The sequence below is a fragment of the Hypanus sabinus genome, chromosome 2 (assembly GCF_030144855.1).
Source record: "Hypanus sabinus isolate sHypSab1 chromosome 2, sHypSab1.hap1, whole genome shotgun sequence".
NCBI lineage: Eukaryota > Metazoa > Chordata > Chondrichthyes > Myliobatiformes > Dasyatidae > Hypanus > Hypanus sabinus.
This window is the reverse complement of record NC_082707.1, coordinates 29,115,412-29,139,054: the sequence shown is the minus strand read 5'-3', so window position 1 is coordinate 29,139,054 and position 23,643 is coordinate 29,115,412. Positions and strand designations below refer to the sequence as shown.

The 23,643-nt window shown below is 43.6% G+C and overlaps 1 protein-coding gene across 11 annotated transcripts in view; it reads right to left on the bottom strand.

The window, feature by feature from the left end:
* LOC132407396 (transcription factor Dp-2-like) overlaps positions 1–23,643 on the bottom strand; it is a 261,808-nt gene that overhangs the window by 40,249 nt on the left and 197,916 nt on the right. For 10 of the 11 annotated variants that reach the window (XM_059993849.1, XM_059993859.1, XM_059993868.1 and 7 more), the window contains 2 exons: positions 12,876–13,038; positions 6,013–6,159 (listed from right to left, as the gene is read on the bottom strand). In XM_059993849.1, coding sequence (XP_059849832.1) covers positions 6,013–6,159; positions 12,876–13,038 — 310 coding nt within the window. The remainder of the gene's footprint in view (positions 1–6,012; positions 6,160–12,875; positions 13,039–23,643) is intronic. The other variant, XM_059993829.1, reaches the window with a different exon arrangement.

Sequence of the window (23,643 nt, the reverse complement as noted above, 5' to 3'; positions counted from 1 at the left end):
AAGTTAAAAATCACCTGTCACAACCTTATGCTTCTTGCAACAGTCCACAATCTCTCTACAAACTTGCTCCTCTAAACCCCACAGATTGTTGGGTGGTCTATAATATAATCTCATTAGTGTGGTCATACTTTTTAAATTCCTCAGTTCTATCCAAAGCCTCAGAAGACGAGCTCTCCAGTCTATCCTGAGTAATGATGTGACATTTCCCCGGACTAGTAATGCCAACTCTGCCCTTTTAAATCCCTCCTGCTTGATCACGTCTAAAACATTGGAACAGTGAGCTGCCTGTCCTGCCCCTCCTGTGACCAAGTCTCACTAATGACTACAAATGTCATAACTCCATGTGCTCATCATTACCCTCGACTTTCCTACAATATTCTTTGTATTGAAGTATACACAGCTCAGAATGTTAGACCTACCATGCTCAACCTTTCGATTCCTGACCTTTTATGTAGGCTTAACAACATCTTTCTCCACAATCACTCCACTATCTGTTCTGGTGCTCTGGTTCAAATCCCCCTGCAACTTTAATTTGAACCAACCCCCCCAACCCTCCCTTACAGCACTAGCAAAACTTCCTGCTAAAATATTAGACCCCTCCAGTTCAGGTGCAAACCGTCCCTTCTGTTTAGGTGCCACCTTCCCTGGAAAAGAACTCAATGATCCAAAAAAATGAGAAGCCCTCACTCCTGCACCATCTCTTTGCCACGTGTTAAACAGTATGATCTTCCTATTTCTGGCCTCGCCAGCATGTGGCACAGGTAGCAATCACGAAATCACAATCCTGGGGGTCCTGCCCTTTAAGTTAGCACCCAACTTCCTGAACTCACTTTGCAGGACCTTGTCACTCTTCCTACCTATGTCACTGGGCCACAAGCTCTCGCTGATCACCTTCCCCACTTAAGAATGCCGTGGACTCTTTCCAAGACGTCCCTGACACTGACACACCTGGGAAGCAACATATTCTGTCATCCAGGAATCTTGTTCTCATCCACAGAGCCTTCTTTCTGTTCCCCGAACCAATGAATTCCCTCTCACGACAGCTTGTCTCTTCTCCCCACTTCCCTTTTGAGCCCCAGGTTCAGACTAAGTGTCAGAGACCTGACTGGCGTTGCTTTCCCCCCACCCCAACAGCATCCAGCAGTACCCTGTTGTTGAGGGCACAGCCACAGGGGGACTCTCTGCACTGGTTGCCTATCTCCTTTCTTCCTCCTGACAGGTCACCCAGTTACCTGTGTCCTGCACCTTGGGTGGAACTGCTTTCCCTGTATGTCCTGCGTGTCAACCCCTCAGTCTCCTGAATGATCTGGAGTCCACCCATTTCCAGTTCCAACTCCCCAGTCTGTTAGAGGCTTCAGCTGGACTCACCTTGCAGGTGCAGTTATCATAGACACTGTAGGTCTCCCTGACTTCTCACATCCCGCAAGAGGAATGTCTTGCCTGGCGTCCCCACTGCTCTAAATGTGGACTAAGAAATAAAGAATAATTTTTTTAAAAGATCCACCTAGGCCTACGCCTCTACTTGCTGAGGTATCGGTGAGCCCAAGCCTCAACTCCCCACTCCAACAGAATGGCTGCATCGTTTAAAACTTGGATCCTGCCGAGTGCTTAATCACGTGTAACCCAATGTCTCCTTGGGAACCGTGGCACGCAGAAAGTGCTGACTGCCCCAACTCACTGTCTGTAACATGAGAAGGACTTGATAGAGAGTCAATCCCTTAAGGCAGCCAGGCCAGAGATAATCCCAGGCCGAGTGCTCAAGGGGTGTACACACCAGCTCACTGATGCCTTCACAGATATCAACACTTCACAAATGGCTGCTGTTCCCAGGTGCTTCAATGGAGCCACCATCATCCTAGTATCACAGGATTCTACACCTGCAGATCTAAAATATTAATGTCTGTGGCACTGGCGCTAATCATCACGATGTGCTTTGAACTGCTGATAATGGCGCACGTCACGAACTCCATTTCGGTCACATCGGACACTCCCCAACATGCTTACCGACAGGACCGCTCTACGACAGATGGCATCTGTCAGGCACCTGGCCCTGACACACCGAGCAAACATGGACATTTATGTGAGAACGCCATATCAGAATTTCAGTTTGGCATTCAACACTTCTGTCCGATAGGAGCAGAACGAACCCCTACTCCTTGGTCTAAATACACCACCGTGCATCTGGGTGATGAATTTCCAAACCAACAGACTTCAAGTAGTCAGGATGCCAACTGCTTCTCCCTCCCCGTCATCCTCAACGTGGGCTCCCCCAGGGCTGTGCTCATCGTTCAAAAGTAGACACAATTTCTATATTTTTTGCTCTAGATGCAGGAGTTCCCAACCTGGGATCCGAGGACCCCTTGGTAGTGGTCTGTGACATAACAAAAGGTTGGGAACCCCTGCAACAGGATAACCTCATGTTTTGTCATATTGCACTCCATTTCTAAAGCCCATTTATTTAATAAGATCATAGAGTATTACAACACAGCAGGCCCTTTGGCCCATCTAGTCCGGGCTGACCAGGTTTCCTGTCTAGTCCCATCTACTTGCACCCAGGCCATAGGCTCCCATCCCCTTCTCATTCATGTCCTTATCTTAAAAATTACAACCGAACCCACATCCGTACTCCCCTTGGCTCCTCATTGCACACTCACAGCACCCTCTGAGCGAAGATGCTCCCTCCACAGATTCCCCTTAAATATTTCATTTTTCATCATAAACTATGACCTCAAGTTCTAGTCCCACTTAGTCCAAGGGGAAAGAGCCTGCAAGTATCATCTATGTATACCCTTCATGATTTTATATACCACTAGAAGATCTCCCCTCATTCCCCTGCGCACCAGGGAATAAATTCCTAACCTATTCAATCTTTCCCTGTAACTCAGGTCCTCAACACCCCTCTGAATTTCCTCTGCATTTTTTTCAAGCTAATTGGTAACTTTCCAGCAGGTAGGTGAGCAGAACCAACACAATTCTCCAATTTCACCCTCACCAACGCCTTAGCTTGTCCATACCACGCCAGCAAACATAGTACTGTGCACCTAGCTATATAGATATGCCTAAGACTTTTGCACAGTACTGGAAAATGCAATGGTTTAAACTAAGCTACATTGCTTAGTGACAGAAGTGGAAAATGGACTGCTCTATAAAGCAGAATAAAATAGATACAACAGCACAGGTAAATAAGACTTTTCAGCCAAGATGAACAACATTTCGTACTTTCCTGTGTTCTTAACTGATTGGGTATTATAATAATATAGCTGTCAGCACGGACGTTAACAAGCGTCAACAGCAGCAAAAATGAACAGTACATTTTGTCCTGGCAATAGAACGAGAACGCTGGATCATATTCATCCCTCCCCACACATGCAATGCTCACATTCAGCAACCCAAATAAGACCAAGCACGGAGGGCTGGCACAAGCACAAAGAAGTCAAAGATATAGAGGGAGTCATGCTAGGCTATTCTGCGCTTTCTTGGCTAATAACTAAAGATTAATAATGGGGTTGGTTTAGCTAGAAGTGGACCTGGGTTTGGCACTCTGTGTATTAAATAGAGGCACAGAAATATTAAAGGGAGAGAGCGAGAGAGAGGGAGAAAGGTGATCAGGAAGGCCAAAAGAGTCCATGAAATATCGCTGGGGAGCAGGAGCAAGGAGAATTCTCGGCATTTTATACTCACTAAGATTAACAGGATAACCAAGAAGAAGATAGACCTACTCAAGAGTAAAGGAGAGGATTTGTGTTTGGAGTCAGAACACACAGCCGAGGTATTAAATGAGTACCTTGTGTCAGTACTTATTGAGGAGACAGACCAGGAGGATGGCTAAGGCAGAGTGGGACAAGCTAATATGATGGAGGATTTAGAGATTAAGGAGGTGGTGGTGCTGGGTCTTCAGGAAAGCATTAAGGTGAATAAGTCCTCAACATCCGATGGCATATATCCCAGAATATCCAAGTGAAGAGGTTACTGAGGCTTTGATGAATATCTTTGTGCCCTGACTAGCAACAGGCGAGGTCTCAGAGGACTGGAGAGTAGCAATGCTGTTCAGGGATGGAGATAGAGAGTTAATTAGAGGCCCAGTGAGTTTCACATCAGTGGTAGGGAGGCTACTGGAGAGGATACCGAGGGATAGGATTTATGCACGTTTGGAAAGGCATAGCCTGCTTATGTACAGTTAACATAGCTTTGTGCAGGGCAGGTTGTACCTGATAGGCTTAATAGAGTTATTCTGAGGAGGTGACAAAGAGGTTGTTTTGGGTAAGGCAACTTGGACATTAGTAAGGTATTTTGATAAAGTCCCTCGTTGTAGGTTGATTCAGAAGATAAAGTTGTATGGTATCCAGGGTGATTCTGAATCACAACTGGTTTGCCCAGAGGACAGAGAATAGGAATGGAAGGCTAGTCTTGTGGCTGAAGGTCCACGACCAGAGATGATCCACAAGGATCGGTATTGGGGCCTCTGTCTGTGATGTATATCAACGATCTGGATGAAAATATAGATGGGTGGATTAACAAGTCTGTGAATGTCACCAAGATCGGAGGAGTTCTGGACCATGTAAAGGACTGTCAGTGAATAAAGCAGGATATACTGTTAATTAGTTGGAGAATCAGGAGGGGCTGACGGTGTTAAATCTGGACCATTGCGAGAAGTTGCACTTTGGATGGTCAAATGAAAGGAGAAAGCATGATATAATAGTACTGAGTTACAAAGGGATCTTGGTGTCCAGGTCCAATGTTCACTGAAAATGGTTCTGCAAGTAAGGTGGTAAAGCAGGTGTATGACATGCTTGCCTTCACTGGTGTTGAATGTAAGAATATGGAAGTCACACTGCAGCTCTATAAAACTTCAGTGAGAATAGGGGTTCCCAGTCTTTTTCATGCCATGGACCAATACCATTAAGCAAAAGGTCCACAGACCCCAGGTTAGGAAGCCCTACAATAGATCAACTTCAAGTATTGCGTATAGTTCTGGTTGCCCCGTTATACGAGGGATGTGAAAACTGTGGAGGGTGAATAAGAGGTTTACCAGGATGCTACTTGGAGTGTATGAGCTAAAGGAGGAGAATCATAATACAAATTCATAAAATTATGAGAGTCATGGATAGGCAGACAGCCAGAATCTTTTCCCTGGCGTTGGAACATCAAATATCAGAGGACGGTTAGAATGGGGATGTTTAAAGGCAAAATGAGGGGCAAGTTTTTTTTTTGCAGAGGGTGGTAGCTGTTAGGCAAGGTAGTGGAAGTAGGCATTTTGGTGGAGTGTCGGCTTTTAGATAGATACAAAAACACAAGGGAATGGAGGGATTTGGATGATACACAGGAGGATATTTTATATACAAATTGGTATCAAAATGGCCACAAAATCATGGGCCAAATGAGCTGTCCAGTGTTGCTCTGTTTAATGCCCTATACCAAAACATAATCAATAAAAACTTGAGTGTACTGTGGGCAAGCAGTAACATACAGAGGTCAGGACGTAATCCAACATTGTTCATTATCGCTATTTATCTCAGACACATGTTTAAACCAGGGGTACAAGAGATGATGCCATTGTAATCATCTTCAGATTCTGCTTCAGTGATGCTGGCCAAGGGTAAATAATGACCTGGGAAATTCCACTGTTGTTCTCCAAAACAGCATGGTGGGACATTATAAATCTCTTATCTGTGAGAGAAGGCAAAGATCAGGAATGAAGGATGGCACTTTCATTGGATAGGAGGCTCTAGTTTTCAGCTGTGGTATTGGAAGAGATCCTGTGCTAAAGTCCCTGGAATAGGATTTCACTTCTGACTCAGGCATGAGTATTGCTTAAGGAACCAGCGCCGACATAAATGAACCAGAAACGAACAAAGGTTGAGAAAAATAGGTAGGACAATTTGTGAAATATATTCTTAAGATATTCTGAAGCCTGATTTGGTTCAATAATCCAAACAAAACAATCTGATTTGCTAAGCGGTTGGCATACTTAAACTGCACAGAGCATAAAAGGTACAATTTTTGATGATTCACCTCAAGGTTCTGGAATTCCTGAGCGGAATTTGTGGGAAGCCCAATCCATCGGATTTCTTTCTTCTCCTTTGAAATGATGTTCATAGCCATTAGCACATTCAGAGCATCGTAAACACGGCGCCGTATGTTCTTTTGATCATATGCCTGCTGAAAAGGATGGTGGAAATCAAACCAACTCCATCATTAAAGAAAAATTCAGATGCTTGGCTTCCTGTTTTATTATGTTGCCACGTATTTCAGCTTTTAACAATATTAAACCATCTCAGTCAGAAAATTTTACTTTTCAAACCACCAGTTTAATTGATAATAATAATCGTTACAATTTAATCTGCCAATCAAGTTCAATGCACCATATGGCCAATTCTTGTTTGCACCTCTGCTTTCAGGAACTCAGCAGCGTGAGCTAAATGTAATAAAGCTATATTACTCTTTTTAGTCCTGACTGAGGGTCTCAGCCTGAAACGTCAACTGTTTATGCTTTCCCAAAGATGCTGCCCGACCTGCTGAGTTCCTCCAGCATTTTGTGCGTGTTGCTCTGGATTCCCAGCATCTGCAGAATCTCGTGTTTATTACTCTTCCGATGTCTGCTACTATAAACAGATAATGTTTAGGACGACAGAATTCCTCAGAGAGTGGTATGACTGGAGGAAGTCATGGTAGTTGTGGTCAAACTCACATCCGTTCGGAACATGCTAGCTCTTGCTAGACCTAATATGGTTGGGTCTTACAGGAGGTGTTGGGGAGACAGACTGTATTCAGACCACATACTGTATTCAGCATGGGACTGTTACCGAAGCAGCCACACATCCATTGGCATAATAGGGACTTCGACCTGCTGTGTTCAAGGGGTGTTGTAGCTGTTTCACTCTTCTAAAGACAAGTACTCTAAATAAGGAGGTGAGAATTTGAAATTCTAGTCACTGGCAAACTAAAATAAACCAACAATGTGTTGCTGATGACATAACGGCAGCGAACTTGGATGAGGTGACTTCCACGGGGGCAGACAAACGTGTTACTGTCTTTTTAAATGCAACCTTTATGATCACAAGATCTTGCTGGACATTAAGACCAGAAAGTACTGCAGATCTACCCTATCAGAGTGTTGCTCGTTGGTGGAGAAACTGAAGGAGCTGGATCTGGTGTGGATCGTGCTGCTGACTGTGACAGTGAGGCATCGCAGGAGTCTCTGTGCAATCTAACAAGTTGTCATCTTAGTTGCTCTTTTGCGATCGTATGACCTGTTAGCAATCGTTAATGTGAAATGCTGCAAGTCCAATTCACCAGTTTATTGCTAAGCCTCAGTCGTGGCAATGACCAGGCCTCAAGCTGTGGTGTCACATTCCTGGGGTGGGGGTGGGGGAAGCGTCACATTTGGTATGCTCCACCAGAATTCCAAAGGTGATATGGCACGAAATACGCGTTGGAGTTAGTGCTGCCCTCTGGTGTTCGCTCGGCAGAAAGCAAGATGTATTGTGTTTGATTGCAGTCGGCTGCAACATTCATAGATTTGGGGACTTGGACTATATTTTTTTGTGTGATTGTATGTTTACTTCTATCTTGTATAATCCCATAAGATACAAGAGCAGAGTTAGGCCATTTGGCCCACCGAGTCTACTCCATCATTTCATCGTGGCTGATCCACTTTTCCTCTCTGCCCCAATCTCCTGCCTTCCCTCCCATATCCCTTCATTCCCTGACCAATCAAGAATCTAACAACCTCTGTCTGACATATACATAAAGACTTGGCTCCACAGCTGTCTGTGGCAATGAATTCCTCAGATTCACCACTTTCTGGCTAAAGAACTTCCTTATCTTCGTTCTAAAAGGCCATTCCTCTATTTTGAGGCTGTGTCACCTGGTCTTAGACTCTCCCACCATAGGAAACACATCCACTCTACCGAGGCCTTTCACCAATCGATAGGATTCAACTCGGTCACCTCTCATTCCTCTGAATTCCAGTGAATACAGGCCCAGAGCCATCAAAAGCCATTCAAACCTAGAATCATTTTCCTGAACCTTCTTTGAACCCTCTCCAGTTTCAGCACATCCTTTCTAAGAGACCCAAAACTGCACACAATACTCTAAGTGAGGCCTCACCAGAACTTTATTAAGTCCCAACATCACATCCTTGCTTTTATGTTCTAGTCCTCTTGAAATGAATGCTAACATTGCATTTGCCTTCCTCACCACAGGCTCAACCTGGAAATTAACCTTTAGGGAATCCTACACGAGGACTTCCAAATCCCTTTGTGTCCCAGGAGTTTTGTATTTTATCTCCATTTAGAACAAAGTCAACCCTTTGTTTTCTTTGACCAAAGTGTATTAACTGTACATTTCTGGATGCCCTTCTAGTCTGTCTAGTCTATTTCCTCAAAACTACCTGCCCCTCCACCTATCTTCATATCATCTACAAAATTTGCAACAAAGTCATCAATTCCATCATCCAAATCACTGACATATAACATAAAAAGAATCAGTCTCAACACAGACCCCTGTGGAACACTACTAGATACTGGCAGCCAACCAGAATAGGCATCCTTTATTCCCACTCTTTAGTCTCCTTCCAGCCTGGCACTGCTTCAACCATGCTAGAACCATTGGCTTGTCGCTTGATAAGCAGCTTCATGTGTGGCACCTTGTCAAAGGCTTTCTGAAAATCCAAGTACACAACATCAACTGATTCGCCTTGTCTATCAAGAATTCCAACAGATTTGTCAGGCAAAATTTTCTCTTGAGGAAACCACACTGACTTTGGTCTCTTTTATCATGTGCCTCCAAATATCCTGAAACCACATCCTCAACAATCGACTCCAACGTCCTCCCAACCACTGAGGTCAGATGAACTGGCCTATAATTTCCTTTCTTCTGCCCCTCTCCCTTTTTGAAGAGTGGAGTGACATTTGCAATTTGCTGTCTTCTAGAACCATTCCCGAATCTAGTGATTCTTGAAAGATCACTCCTAATGCCTCCACAATCTCCGTTTAAATCCCAGTGTGCGAGGAAATTACTTTTCATGCAGGCAGTAGCTGCAATCTGCAATTCACTTTCTCTGGGCTTGGTAAAAAAAAACCCAAGCCAACTGGAGCTTTCAAAATGAAAAAGCATGGATGTTTGAGAGAATAATTTGCAAGGCCTTGGGAAAAGAGCAGTGATTGTTTGACAAAAGCCAACATTTATTCAGTGGGCTGAATGGCCTACTTCTGTGCCAAAACTCTATTAATTGTTCAGCCAGCTCTATCAAGCGCACTAGCCTCCCAGTGTCGAGGACGCCTTCAAAAGGTGATGCCTCAAAAAGGCTTCACCCATCATTAAGGACATTCCCTCTTTTCATTGCTCTCCTTGAGCACCTGAACAGGAACCTGAAGACACACTCTCAATTAATCAGGAACAGCTCCTTCCCCCTCCGCCATCGGATTTCTGAATGGACAACGAAGCCACAATTTGGCTCTCTTTTTGTACTACGTATTTTATTTATTGATTGACTGAGACGCAGCACAGAATAGGCCGTTTCAGCCCTGCGAGACGTGCCGCCCAGCAACCCCCAATTTAACCCCAGCAGAATCACAAGACAATCTACAATGGCCAATTAACCTATCAACTGGAACACCTTTGGACTGGAGCACCCGGAGGAAGCCCACATGATCCCAGGGAAAACGCAGAAACTCGTTTTGTAATGTATAGTTCCTGAAGTTATTATGTATTGCAATGTACTGCAGCCACAAAACAACAAATTTTATGATGTGTGCCATTGATATTAAACCTGATTCTTAACTGGAGTAAGTTGTCACTCAACTAGCATTCATTATTGGACAAAAGGTACTGAAGTGTGGGTATGAACAGAGGGGTGGGTACTTTCAAGAGAGCTGGTGCAGAACTAAACCTGATGTTGAGAAATACAGAGTAGATACTATACATTGGGGTTTAACACCCAAATACAGCAAGCAAATGGGAGAAGGAGGGAGGAGAACAATGAAAATGATGAAATAGATGACAGAGCTGGGGATAAAGGTCCTTCCCAACGTACAGTGCCTGAGCTATGGACAACCTGTACAAAGGAATGAAGGTTTGGGAGACTGGAGGGATAGATGGGGATGTAAACCTTTTGGGCAGGTTGGGAACAGGGCATTTCTGTGCATCTTTTCTCCCCACCCACAACTCTCTCGACTCTGTGCTGCAATCGTCAGGAACTGGGTCAATCTGAGCACAGTGAGAGTGCTGAGCAGGTTCAGTTTGCATTTATTTATCACATGCACATTAAAGTGCACAGTATGACCTAATTTTGCTCCTCATGTATTATGGTTTTAAATGTGTTTCTTGCATTAACAATCAACACACCCAAGAATGTGTTGTAGGCAGTCTGCGTCACCATAGATTCCAGTGGCAATACTGTATGCCCACAATGTTCGATGCAAAATGCAACTTACAATTCAGAACAACACACAAGCAGTGATAATGACAAGAAAGGCCCTTTTCCCACTGGCCTCCACCTCTAACTTTGCCCTCTTGGAAATCGACCGACCATGGGTTTCACCTCTGGGTCCCAGCCCCAGAACTTGCGAAATACTGGTTTGATTTTTGGGGCTCCACCAACCCAACCTCCAGAATTGCTGGCTTTCGACCACAGAGCACCTCAGGCTTTGACTGGATTTACATGGACCTCTAACCCCTGTGACCTGGGCAGGGGTGTCACAGGCCCTTGCAATTCCTGCCCACACAGACCTCCGACTCGGAATTTGACAACCTGGAGATTACAGCTCTCCTCGGCACTTGCTGACCCGACCCCTGATCACCGACCTTTGACTGTGGAGCATTCCAAGCTGGACTCCGAAAACCAGCTCCTGTTCCTGACTCTTTAGTTAATGAAGCTACCCAGTCCATAAACCCTAACCTGACCCCTGACTCCCCATACAGTCCCCCAAACCATCGCTACAAACCTCAGTGAGTGAGCAGATTGATCCCCTCACTCATTGAAGCAGCGAGGCCAGCCAGCGGCCACCCTTCCTGCGCCTGCCTGCTCTCCGATCAGCGCAGTTTTCATGATCTTCTCCCAAACGCTGTACTTTGATCATTCACAACTTGCAAACAGTTCTCAGGAACAAATCCCTGATCTGACCAGGAGAAAGAATGGCAGTGACATAGTACATGAACTTTCTACAAATTTGAGTCTAGATTTTCGAAAACGTAACTACAGCGCTGGAAATCCTGAAAATGCTTTTTTATTATTGCTATGTTGGCAAGAGAAAGACAGTAAAATAGTTTATCAGACATTCCAGATTCTGTGCTTCATGGAGGCATGAAATTACAAAGAAACCAGCTTGCATTCAATTCTGGTCACTAAACATCAGGAAAGATGTGAAAGCTCTTGTGAGATAAATTGCTAAGAAGAGAGACTTTAGTTCCAAGAATCAAGATCAAGTTTCCTTATAGAAGAGGAAGTTGGATTGTGGTGTACAAAACCAGGAACACAGAGAGAACCCAACAGCACCAAGTAACCAAAATATCCAAAAGCATGGGTGGTGTAGACTCAATTCTATCTTATAAGTGTGAACTGGATAAACAAAAAATCACAGCTCAAGGAAAAGAGCAGAAGATTCAGGGTGCAGGAATTGCTCTACCCTACAACGATGTTATGATTTCCTGTGTACCCCAAGTCGGCGAAAATCAGGGTGCAGATCAGGGCCAATGAACCACCCCACACCCTGGCCACCAGGATCAGAGATCTGTGTGGCTCGAGAAATCAAGACCCAAGGCACCCTACTGTCGAAGATTATCAATCCCAGAGGTCGGTTTGTTTGAGGCCCGAAGGCCAAGCTCATGACTGGTATGTCCGGGGGTCAGCAAAGTCCAGAGGACCATGCTGAAAGTCAAAGTCCAGAGGTAGAAAGCTGGAATGGTTGAAGACCATAGTCTGTGATTCTAGAGGGAGAAGCCCGAATAGTTGCAGACCAAAGTCAGCAATCCTAGATATAAAAAGCCTGAAAGATTGACAATCAAAGTCAGCAAGTACAAAAGTAGAAAGCCCAAAAAGGTCCCAGACCAAAGTCGGAGAATCTGGAGGTACACGCCTGAAGGCTGAGTATGCTAGAGGCTAGAGACTAGAGACTGGAGACCTGATGTCTGAGAGGCCAGGGCCAAAGACTGGAGACACAGATGTGACTTGACCAGGGGTAGGAAGCCTGTTTGTGAGGGGGTGGGTGGGAATGGAAAGACTCTTGATTTGCTGCTGTTTGTTTGTATTGTTCTGTGTGGTGCTGAATATTGCCAACATGCTACGGTGGTGCCAGAATTTGCGGTGGTGCCAGAATTTGCGGTGACGCCTGCGGGCTGCCCTCAGCACATCCTTGGGTGTATTTTATATTCTCATGTACATGTGATAAATAAATCTGAATCTGAGAAAAACCCTCTGTACAGTGGCATTCAGAAAGAGATTGATTCATTCCCTGTACAGAAGAATCAACTGCCCAAAATTCATTACAGAAAAAGATAGCCAAGTTCTTAGAGATATGGATCCAAGTAAATGGTTAAACAGACGAGGAGGAGAGCTCTTGAATGCATCTTTTATATGATAAAGCTCAACTCTTGATCTCTCGACCTACCTTGTCATGAGCCTTGTCCCCTCATTTGTTCACCTGAAAACACTTGCACTGTTTACAGTAGCACTGTATTCTGCAACATCTTGAACTTCATTAATGTACTTTGGCATGGAATAATCTGTCTGGATGGCATACAAATGAAAGCTTTTTACTGTCGCTTGGCGTGTGTGACAAGAGTAAGCTAATTACCGATTATTCGATTTTACTTCAGTTGCCGTGCGAGAGGTTAATGGAACTCCTCATAATAGATCTGACGCGCTATCCACTTACAGAATCTGAAGACAGATGGTTATTGGAATTGCTGAACTCGGCCACCAACTCATCAGCCACCTCATTGTAAGAGGTCGTTCCTTTCCGCTGCACCTTTTCGCACACTTTCATTGAAAAGTGCCGTAGGCCCTTCCCATTCTTTTCCCCTTTCTTGCTTCGCTTACTGAAAGAAAGAAAACAGCCAAGTTTAACACTTCGCTTACCGTGACTGAGAGCACCATTTTCATCTGGTGATTCAAAGGAAGATCAGTTAGCACCCCTTAATCTTTCAATAAGCCTCAATACATCTCAATTGAATTTGACATTAAAACCTAGTTTAAGTGACTATTGAGGGATGCTACATTATCAGATATACCGTCCTTCAGAGCTGGCTGTCTACTCGGTAAAGTTCTGCTAAGACAGAAACAAAAACATCTCTTGTTATTCCAGCTTTAGCTGCCTTTCACCTACTCAACACAACCCAAACCAGATGAGATGGCCATATTTCAAAAGCTGTGTTTTTGGGAGACGCAGTAAGGAAATTGCCTCACGCTTTTGATGCACAAAACATTAACAACTCTTCAAAATTAATTATTTGGTTCTGAAGCATTTGATGTGTGAGAATGTAAAAGGCACGACATAAAAGCAAGTTTTCTCCCTTCAAATTACATTACTCGTCTCAGTAAAATACATCTGTCATTAGCCTGCCATTCTGCCAATGTGTCTTGGCACGAAGGTTTTGTCAAATTTGCCAAAAGTGAGAAAAGTTGTGCACAGTAGAATAATTTTACATGGGGTGGCAAGGTAACACAGTGACTAGCACCAGCCTGTGAGAATGGGGTTCAATCCTCGTTGCCACCTGTAAGGAATTACTGCATTCTCCCAGTGAACATGTAGGTTTCTTCTGAACGTTCCAGAGACGTATGGATTAGCGTTAGCCAATTGTGGGCATGTCGTGCTGGCACCAGAGGCCACATATTCTTGCCGGCTGCCAGCACAATCCCCGCTACTTTGATTTGAGGCAAAGACACATTTCACTATATGTTATTATGTATACTTGACATCCAAAAACTAATCTTTAATTGCTGACACTGCCTTTGGATTTGCACAAAGCTGCTTTATTATATGGACACATCGTCCTCTCTGTCACTCCACCCGAATGACAACACCGGCATTCTGTCCCAACGGCCATCTTGAGTGCCTGGATGCGTGTTTTTTCAACGCCCTTTCTCACAATGAACTGCATGTCTTCAGCCCTCCCCACTGCTATGGTGAAGCCAAGTGCAAACTGAATGAACAACACGTCACATTCCACTTGTGAAGCCTACAGTTTAATAGCATGAACACTGAATTTTTCAGTTTCGGGTAACTCAACCTCCATGTTCTTTTCCACTCCTACTTGTTCACTCTAATTCTATTTCCCTTTGTTCGTCTTTTCCATCCTTTAGTACCAAAACTCATCATCTTCCTTCACCCGGTCCCATTTGCCCACCACCCACGTACCTATTAACCTTTTATTTCTCTCTCCCTTGGCTCACTATCATCCCTTCCTCATTCAACACTCCCTCCATTCCCACCTGGCTTCATCTAATCATCAATCCCCCTCATCCCACCCCCCCATCTGGTTTCAGCTGCCAACCTCCCTCACCCCTCCCTTTCACTTCCACATTCTCAACTTGAGGGAGGTTCTCAAACCAATATCTTGACCACCTCTTTGCCTCCACAACTGTTGACCCACTGAGATCTTCCAGCAGTTCATCCTCCATTGTACACAAAATGCAAAGAAAATATCTAATACACAAAAATATGACTATACTTAAAAAAATTTTATATTTGAAGTCAAGGTTGATAGGTTCTTAATCAGCAGGGGTGTCACATGTTACAGAGAGAAGACAGGAGAATGGGGTTGATGGAGAAAAAAATCTCAGCCACGAGGAAAAGGAGCAGATTTGATGGGCCGGATGTTTTATAGTGTAACAATACTGTGCATACGTCACATATATAGCTAGGGTGCCTAAGACTTTTGCATAATACGCGGAGTGCCACGTAAGGGATATGGGGCAGGTGACAGGGAAGAAATGTTGGGGTGGAATGTGAAGACACACCCAGCCCTGAGACTCCAGGGAAGGCCATTTGATTCCAAACAAGTGGTTTATTGATCAGTACAGAATGTCTCTCTGGCGCTTCCTGCTCCCTCCCCTCTCCCTGCCCCTTTCCCCCAACCATGATTCCTCTCTCCCTGTCCCTCTTCCCACTCTCAGCACACAACAGCGACCCATATCAGAAACACAAACACGAGACAATCTGCAGATGCTGGAAATCCAAAGCAAGACACACAAAATGCTGGAGAACTCAGCAGGCCAGACAGCATCTGTGGTAAAGAGTAAACAGTCAACATTTTAGGCCGAGACCCTTTAACATTTGGGCTGAGATCCTTCAGCAGCCACAGTCCTGATGAAGAACCTCGGCCTGAAACATCAATTAAGCTTTGTACAGTACGGTATGGTCTATAAAATGTACAACAACCATCCTTCAAAACACTTAAATTTCTGAAGGAAACTAAATCAATTATGAATAAGTGCTTTTTAAATAACAGCAGCAGTTGCCCGAGTTGGTGTGTAATAAAAAAAATAAATAGAATTCTCATAGACAAACAGTTAAAGTGCATTGATTTGTTCTCTCCCTGGTACCAAGAAGTTCTTTATATATGCATGTCAGGTTACCAGCGAATGCGCCAATGTACTTCACAGACAAAATGGAACGAACAAACTGACAGTAATTTGCGTCATGGCTCACAATTTATAATGAGTCTTACTCCCACGTGGTTTCTCACAAAGAGAAACAGATCTACATTTGTGTAATAGCATATGGGGGTGCAATAAGTTGATTTTTTTTGTTAACCTCAGCTGGTGAGAAAGCAGATTGCATTGTCCATCACTACAAGAACAATAAAAGGTCCTTGCTTGCAACGGCAACCTAATCTTAAGTACACCTGATTTTTTTTTCTCTCTTTAAGGAAGGTTGGCAACTACTTTAGAGCACCAAATGCAGAATAACAAGTAGTCTGAAGTTAATGTGGAACCAAGTCTCTTGGTTATTTTCTGTCCTGATTACATTTCAGAAACATAATCTTACACCATAGAAATTGCCAATTAAAATAAGAGCTGATTTAGCACGAAGCCAAAATGCGAATCTTCAAGCAAACTACTGACAGATAAAAGACTATAATTGGGAAACAACTATTTACTGTTCTATCTTGGGCTTTCCTGAGGAACCAATAGGAACATTAACTGCATTCTGCTCTGTGTTCTCTTTAATTATTCAAGCACTTTCCTGAACAAAGTCACTGAATACACACAAGTTTTCACTTGGCTGCTGTCACCTTTGAATCAGGCTAAAAAAAAACTAACAGACAAATTTTATAAATGGAAATGGTTTTGAACTTCAAGTAACTGGAAAACTTTTCCCTTGCTATATAGGTTTTTCAGATTTCAAACCGACTTGCAACACATGAACATCTTTATTGCTATTCCTTTGTAAGCAATTTAACCCTATTTTCTCAGAAAGAACAAATTTTAAAAAAGATAAGACAATGTTTAGTTCAAATATCAGATGTACAACTGAATTACTTGAAAGTACATTATTGAAAAATGTCATCATACCAAAATTTTTCCAAGAGCACAGAATAAGAGGAGATTTGATAGAAGGATAAAAGATTATTTGAGCTATAGATGGGGTAAATATAAGCAGGCTTTTCCCACTGAGCTTGGGTGAATCTAGGACTAGAGGTGATAGGTTAAGGGTAAAAGGTGAAATATTTAAGAGGAAGATAAGGAGGTAATTTTCATTCAAAGGATGGTGAGAGGGTGGAAGAAACTGCCAGCGAAGTGATGGATGCAGGTTTATTTTCAAGATTTATGAGAAATTTGGATAGGTACATGGATGGGAGGGGTATAGAGGGCAGGTCTGGGTGCAGGTCGATAGGACAAGGCAGATAAATAGTTCAGCATGGACTAGATGGGCCAAGGAGCTTGTTTCTGTGCTGAAGCACTCTATGACTCTATCCCTGCAGTTTGTTATACAACAAATAACCTTGGTTTATATGCAAAATTAATATTAAAGTATATACACAATAGCTTCTGCAGATGCTGGAAATGCAAAATGCTAGAGCAACTCAGCAAATCAGGCAGGATCTATGAGGGGGAATAAAAGTTAGCGTTTGTGCTGTGTCCTGATGGATGGTCTTAGACCGAAATGCTGACTGCTTATTCAGCTCTGTAGATGCCTGCAGAGTTCCTACAGCATTTTGTATGCACTGCTCGGACCAGCAATTATTAAATTAAAGGCAAAAGAAATTTAAGTGAAGTCACATCACTACGTGACTGAAAACAAAATGTAAAGTAGCAACCTACGTAAATAGATTATCTGCAGATCATTCAAATAAAAGTAAATCAATGTTGTCATAACTAGGGTTGGCATGATATTCCTGCAAGCTCCATTATCATGATCAAAAACTACTAACAGGGCTGGGGAATGGAAAACAATGGAAACACTCAGCCAGCCATGCAGCATCTATGAAGCAAGAAAGAGTTAACGTATCAGGTTTATAGGCATTCATCAGAACAGATGAAAGATCCTTACCTTGAAACATACACATAGGGTTTCAGGGTAGCATTGGAGTCATCGTAACACTTCACAGCACCAGTATTCGAGGTTCAATTCCTGCAGCTGTCTGTAAGGAGTTTGTGTCATCTCCCTGTGACCATGTGGGTCTCCCCGGGTGCTTCAGTTTCCTCTCACATTCCAAAGATGAATGAGTTAGGGCGAAGGGTCCCAACCCTTTTTATGTCATGGACCAATACCATTAAGCAAGGGGTCCACGGACTCGAGGCTGCACGCCCCTGAGTTAGAGTTAGTAAGTTAAGGGCATGCTATCTTGGTGCCAGAGACACAGTGACAATGCTGCCCACAGCATGATCTTTGGACCCTGTTGGTCATTAATGCAAATGGTCCATTTCATTGCATGTTTTGATGTGCGTATGACAAATAAATCTATTCCTTCTTCTTTCTTTTAGTGATCTATTTGCTTTTCCACAGATGCTGTCCAAAAAGCTGAATATTTTCACCATTTTGGACTGCTATTTAAAAACTCCATTACAGAGTCTGCAAAAGCAGGCCACACTAATTCAGTATATTGGTTTTGAATATGAAGTCTAGATTGGGTGGTACTTCCTCCCCACATTCACACGACAACCAAACTAACGGCCCCAGAACACATCCTCCACAGTCAAGAAAGCTCAGCAACGACTCTGCTTTTCAAGGAGGCTGAAGAGAGCGGGTTTACGCACATCAATACTTCTGGCCTTCTACAGGCGCGCAGTGAATCAGACCCTAACATCACTGTCCGGCACTGAAACTGCACTGTGCAGGGTAGCGGAGCTCTATAATGGGTAGCTTAAAACTGCCCAGTGCATCATTGGCATCAGCCTACCGCCATCAAGGGCATATATATAGAAAGGTGCCAGATAATGGCCAGTCACTGAAGGGATACCCTGATCACACTCTGAACAGGGAAGAAGCTACACAGAATCCACACCAGAACTACTGGCCACAAAAATCAGCTACTTCTAACAAGATGTTCGGTTGGTCAAGCCCTCCAACCATTACATACACATCACCTGGTGTCACTTTATGTATAATCAGTCTATGTATATAACAGTTTTATACGATTGCTTTTAAATTTATTGCGTTATTTGTGCTTAATGTGCTCTTTAATACTGCACCAGCTCTGGAATAACAATCACATTCATTTACTTTACACTGATGTACTGAAGAATGACAATAAACAGTGTTGAATCTTGTAAAGACAAGTTAGGAGAAATGTCTCCAGCAATCAGGGTGAATGGTGACAAACGTTCAAGATTGAAAGCAGGGAAAGCCCTGGGAATGACCTTAGTTGTGGGCAAACTATTGAAGAGGGTTCTTCAAGGACTTACAAATCGAAGAAGTGTAGTGTGATTAGCATTAGTCAGCACAGCTTTGTGAGGGGCAGGTCTTGCAGCACGAGGCTGACTGAATTCTCTGAGGATGTGACAGAGCACTCTGATGAAGGTACAGCAGTGGGTGTAGTGGATACAGAAGTGTGTTGCCCATAGGACAGAGTAGACGGAGTGCGTTTTGCCTGGAGATTGATGACAAGTGCTGTTCCACAGGGATGTGCTCTGGGACCCCTGCTCTTTGAGATTTTTATAAATGCTTTTGATGAGGAAGTTGATAGCGAGTGAGTAAGTTTTCAGATGACGTGAGGATTGGTGGAGTCGTGGATAGTGTGGGGGTTTGATGTAGGTTGCAACAGGACATTAACAGAAGGAATCTGGTAAGAAAGGAGAGTGGGCCATGGGAGAATGGGAAGAAAGGGGTGCTCCAGGAGAAGTGTAATGCAAGCAAGCAGAAGAGAAGGATGGAGCCAGAGTTGGGAATGAAAGAAGAGCAAGGAGGAAGGGGAAAAAAATTACTGGGAGTTAGAGAAATTGACGTTCATACCATCAGGCTGGAGGCTACATAGACAAATTATGAAGTATGGCTCCTCCAACCAAAGAATGGCCTCATCATGGCAGAGGAGGTAACCATGTCAGAATAGGAATGGGAATTGGAAGTAAAATGGTTGACCACTTGAAAATGCTGCTTTTTGCAATGCAGCAGAGGTGCTTGAAAAATCTATGTTGGGTCTCACCAACGTAGAGGATGTCAAATTAGGAACACTAGATACAGTAGACGTGACCCCAACAGACTTGCTGATGAAGTGTTGCTCCACTGGACGGAGGGGTGGCTGCAGGTGACTGGGTAAGTGTAGCACTTACACTTAAGACATAGGAGTAGAATTAGGCCATTTAACCCATCAAGTCTGCTCTGCCATTTCATCAGGGCTATTTATTAGCCCCCTCAATCCCGTTCTCCTGCCATTTCCCTGTACCTTTTGACACCCTGACTAATCAAGAACCTATCAACCTCCACTTTAAATATACCCATTGACTTGGCCTCCACAGCTGTCCATGGCACTGAATTCCACAGATTTACTACTCTCTGGCTAAAGAAATTCCTCCTCACCTCTGTTCTAAATTGCTGTCCCTCTAGTCTGAGCCTGTGCCCTGATCCTAGAACTACTATGGAAAACATCCTCTCCACATTCACTCCATCTACAGTACACCTTTCTGTATTTGATAGGTTTCAATGGCATCCTCCCTCATTCTCCTTAACTCCTGCGACCACATGCCCACACCTGGACAACAGACACAATAGGTGCAGGAGTAAGGCCATTCGGCCCTTTGAGCCTGCACCGCCATTCAATGGCTGATCATCCACAATCAGTACCCCATTCCTGCCTTCTCCCCATAGCCCTTGACTCCACTATCTTTAAGAGCGCTATCTAACTCTTTCTTGAAAGCATCCAGAGAATTTACCTCCACTGCCTTCTGAGGCAGAGCATTCCATAGATCCACAACCCTCTGGATGAAAAAGTTTTTCCTCAACTCTGTTCTAAATGGCCTACCACTTATTATTAAACTGTGGCCTCTGGTTCTGGACTCACCCAACAACAGGAACATGTTTCCTGCCTCTAGCGTGTCCAATCCCTTAAAAACCTGATATGTTTCAATCAGTTCCCCTCTCATCCTTCTAAATTCCAGTGTATACAAGTCCAGTTGCGCCAATCTTTCAACATATGACAGTCCCGCCATTCCGGAAATTAGCCTCATGAACCTACGCTGCACTCCCTCAATCGCAAGAATGTCCTTCCTCAAATTTGGAGACCAAAACTGCACACAATACTCCAGGTGTGGTCTCACCAGGGCCCTGTACAGCTGCAGAAGGACCTCTTTGCTCCTATACTCAACTCCCCTAGTTATCAAGGCCAACATGCCACTAGCTTTCTTCACTGTCTGCTGTACCTGCATGCTTATTTTCAGTGACTACTGAACAAGGACACCTAGATTTCATTGTATTTCCCCTTTCCCTAACTTGACACCATTCAGATAGTAATCTGCCTTCCTGCTCTTGCCAAAGTGGATAACCTGACATTTATCCACATTAAAATGCACCTGCCTTGCATCTGCCCACTCACCCAACCTGACCAAAGTCACCCTGCATTCTCATAACATCCTCCTGACATTTCGCACTGCCACCCAGCTTTGTGTCATCAGCAAATTTGCTAATGTTACTTTTAATCCCTTCATCTAAATCATTAATGTATATTGTAAATAGCTGCGGTCCCAGCACCGAGCCTTGTGGTACGCCCAAGTCACTGCCTGCCATTCCGAAAGGGACCCGTTAATCCCTACTCTGTTTCCTGTCTGCCAAACAATTTTCTATTTATGTCAGTACCCTACCCCCAATACCATGTGCTCTAATTTTGCCCACTAATCTCCTACGTGGGACCTTATCAAAGGCTTTCTGAAAGTCCAGGTACACTACATCCACTGGCTCTCCCTTGTCCATTTTCATAGTTACATCCTCAAAAAAATTCCAGAAGATTAGTTAAGCATGATTTCCCCTTCGTAAATCCATGCTGACTCGGACCAATCCTGTTACTGCTATCCAAATGTATTGCTATTTCATCTTTTATAATTGACTCTAGCATCTTCCCCACCACTGATGTCAGGCTAACTGGTCTATAATTCCCTCCTTTCTTAAAAAGTGGGATAACATTAGCTACCCTCCAATCCTCAGGAACTGATCCTGAATCTATAAAACATTGGATGATAATTACCAATGTGTCCACGATTTCTAGAGCCACCTCCTTAAGTACCCTGGGATGCAGGCCATCAGGCCCTGGGGACTTATCAGCCTTCAGTCCCATCAGTCTACCCAACACCATTTTCTGCCTAATGTGAATTTCCTTCAGTTCCTCTGTTACCCTTGGTCCTCTGGCCACTATTACATCTGGGAGATTGTCTGTGTCTTCCCTAGTGAAGACAGATCCAAAGTACCTGTTCACCTATCAAACACTCCTCATATATTAGCAGTTTCAGTTCAGTAATCATTCTCCTAACTCTTCTCTGGAGCCTCTCCAATACCAACACATCCTTTCATAGATAAAGGACCCAAACTGCTCACAACATTTCAAGTACAGTCAGAAAATTGTCTAATAAAGTCTCAACATCACATCCTTGTTCTTATACATTAGTCCTCTTGAAATGAATGCTAACATTGTATTTACCTTCCTTAACACCAACTCAACCTGCAGTTAATCTTTAGGGAATCCTGCACGAGGACCACCAAGTTCCTTTGTAGTTATAATTTTTGAATTTTCTCCCCATTTAGAAATTCGTCTATCTCTTCATTCCTTCCACCAAAGTTCATGCCCATGCACTTCACAACACTATATTCAATCTGCCACTTCTTTGCCCGTTCTCCCAACCTGTCTATGTCGTTTTGCAGACTTCCTGTTTCAACATTACCTACCACTCCACCTGCCTTCATATCATTCACAAACTGGCCACAAAACCATCAATTCCATCATCCGCATCACTGACACATAACCTGAAAAGAAACAGTCACAACATTAACCCTTGTGGCACACCATTTACCACCAGCAGCCAACCAGAAAAGGCTCCCTTAATTCCTGCACTTTTCTTCCTACCAGTAGTCAATCTTCTATGCGAGTATCTTTTTTGTAATATTATCGGCTCTTATCTCATCAAGCAGCCTCATATGCGTCACCTTGTCAAAGGCTTTCTGAAATTTCAAGTAAGCAATATCCACTGACTCTCCTTTATCTATCCAACCTGTTATTTCCTCAAATAATTTTAACAGATTTGTCAGGTAAATTTCCTTTAAGGAAGCCATGCTGACACTGGCCTATTTTATCATGTGTCCCCAAATATCCTGAAACAGTCTTCATAATGGACAGTAACCGAACCTCTGAAGTCAGGCTAACTCATCTATAAATACAAGAAATTCTGCAGACGCTGGAAATCAAAAGAAACACCCAAAAAGTGCTGGAGGAACTCGGCAGGTCAGGCAGCATCCATGGAAATGGACAGCCGACATTTTGGGCAAAGACTGTTCTTCAGGACTCTGATTGGTCTATCATTTTCTTTCTTCTGCCTCTCTCCCTTCTTAAAGACTGGTGTAACATTTGCAATTTTCCAGTCCTTCGGAACCATTCCAGAATCTAGTGATTCTTGAAAAATCATTATTAATGTCTCCACAATTTCTTCAGCCATCTCTTTCAGGACACTGGGGTGTAGTCAATCTGGTCCAGGTGACTTATCTTCCTTCAGATCCTTCAGCATCCCAAACTCATTCTTCTTAGTAGTAGCAACTACACTGACACCTTTCCCTGACACTCCTCTCTAATTTCTGGCCTCTTCCACTGATGCAAAATACTTATTAAGTTTATCTGCCACTTCTTTGTCCCCCATTACTAACTCTCCAGCATCATTTTCAAACAGTCCATTATACACTCTCATCCCTCTTTACTTTTGATACTATATATCTAGCGTTCTCCATTTTTATTTTATTGGCTAGCTTTTCTTTGTATTTCATCTTTTCTATTCTTATGGACTTACAGTTTCCTTCTGTTGCTTCTTAAAAGGTTCCCAGTCCTCTTAACTTCACACTAGCTTTTGTTACATTATATGCCCTCTCTTTTGCTTTTATGCTGTCTTTGACTTCCCTCATCAGCCACGATTGCCTCATCCTCACTTTAGAATACTTCCTCATCTTTGAGATGCATCTTTGCAGTGCCTTCCAAATTGCTCCTACAAACTCCGGCCACTGCTGTTCTACC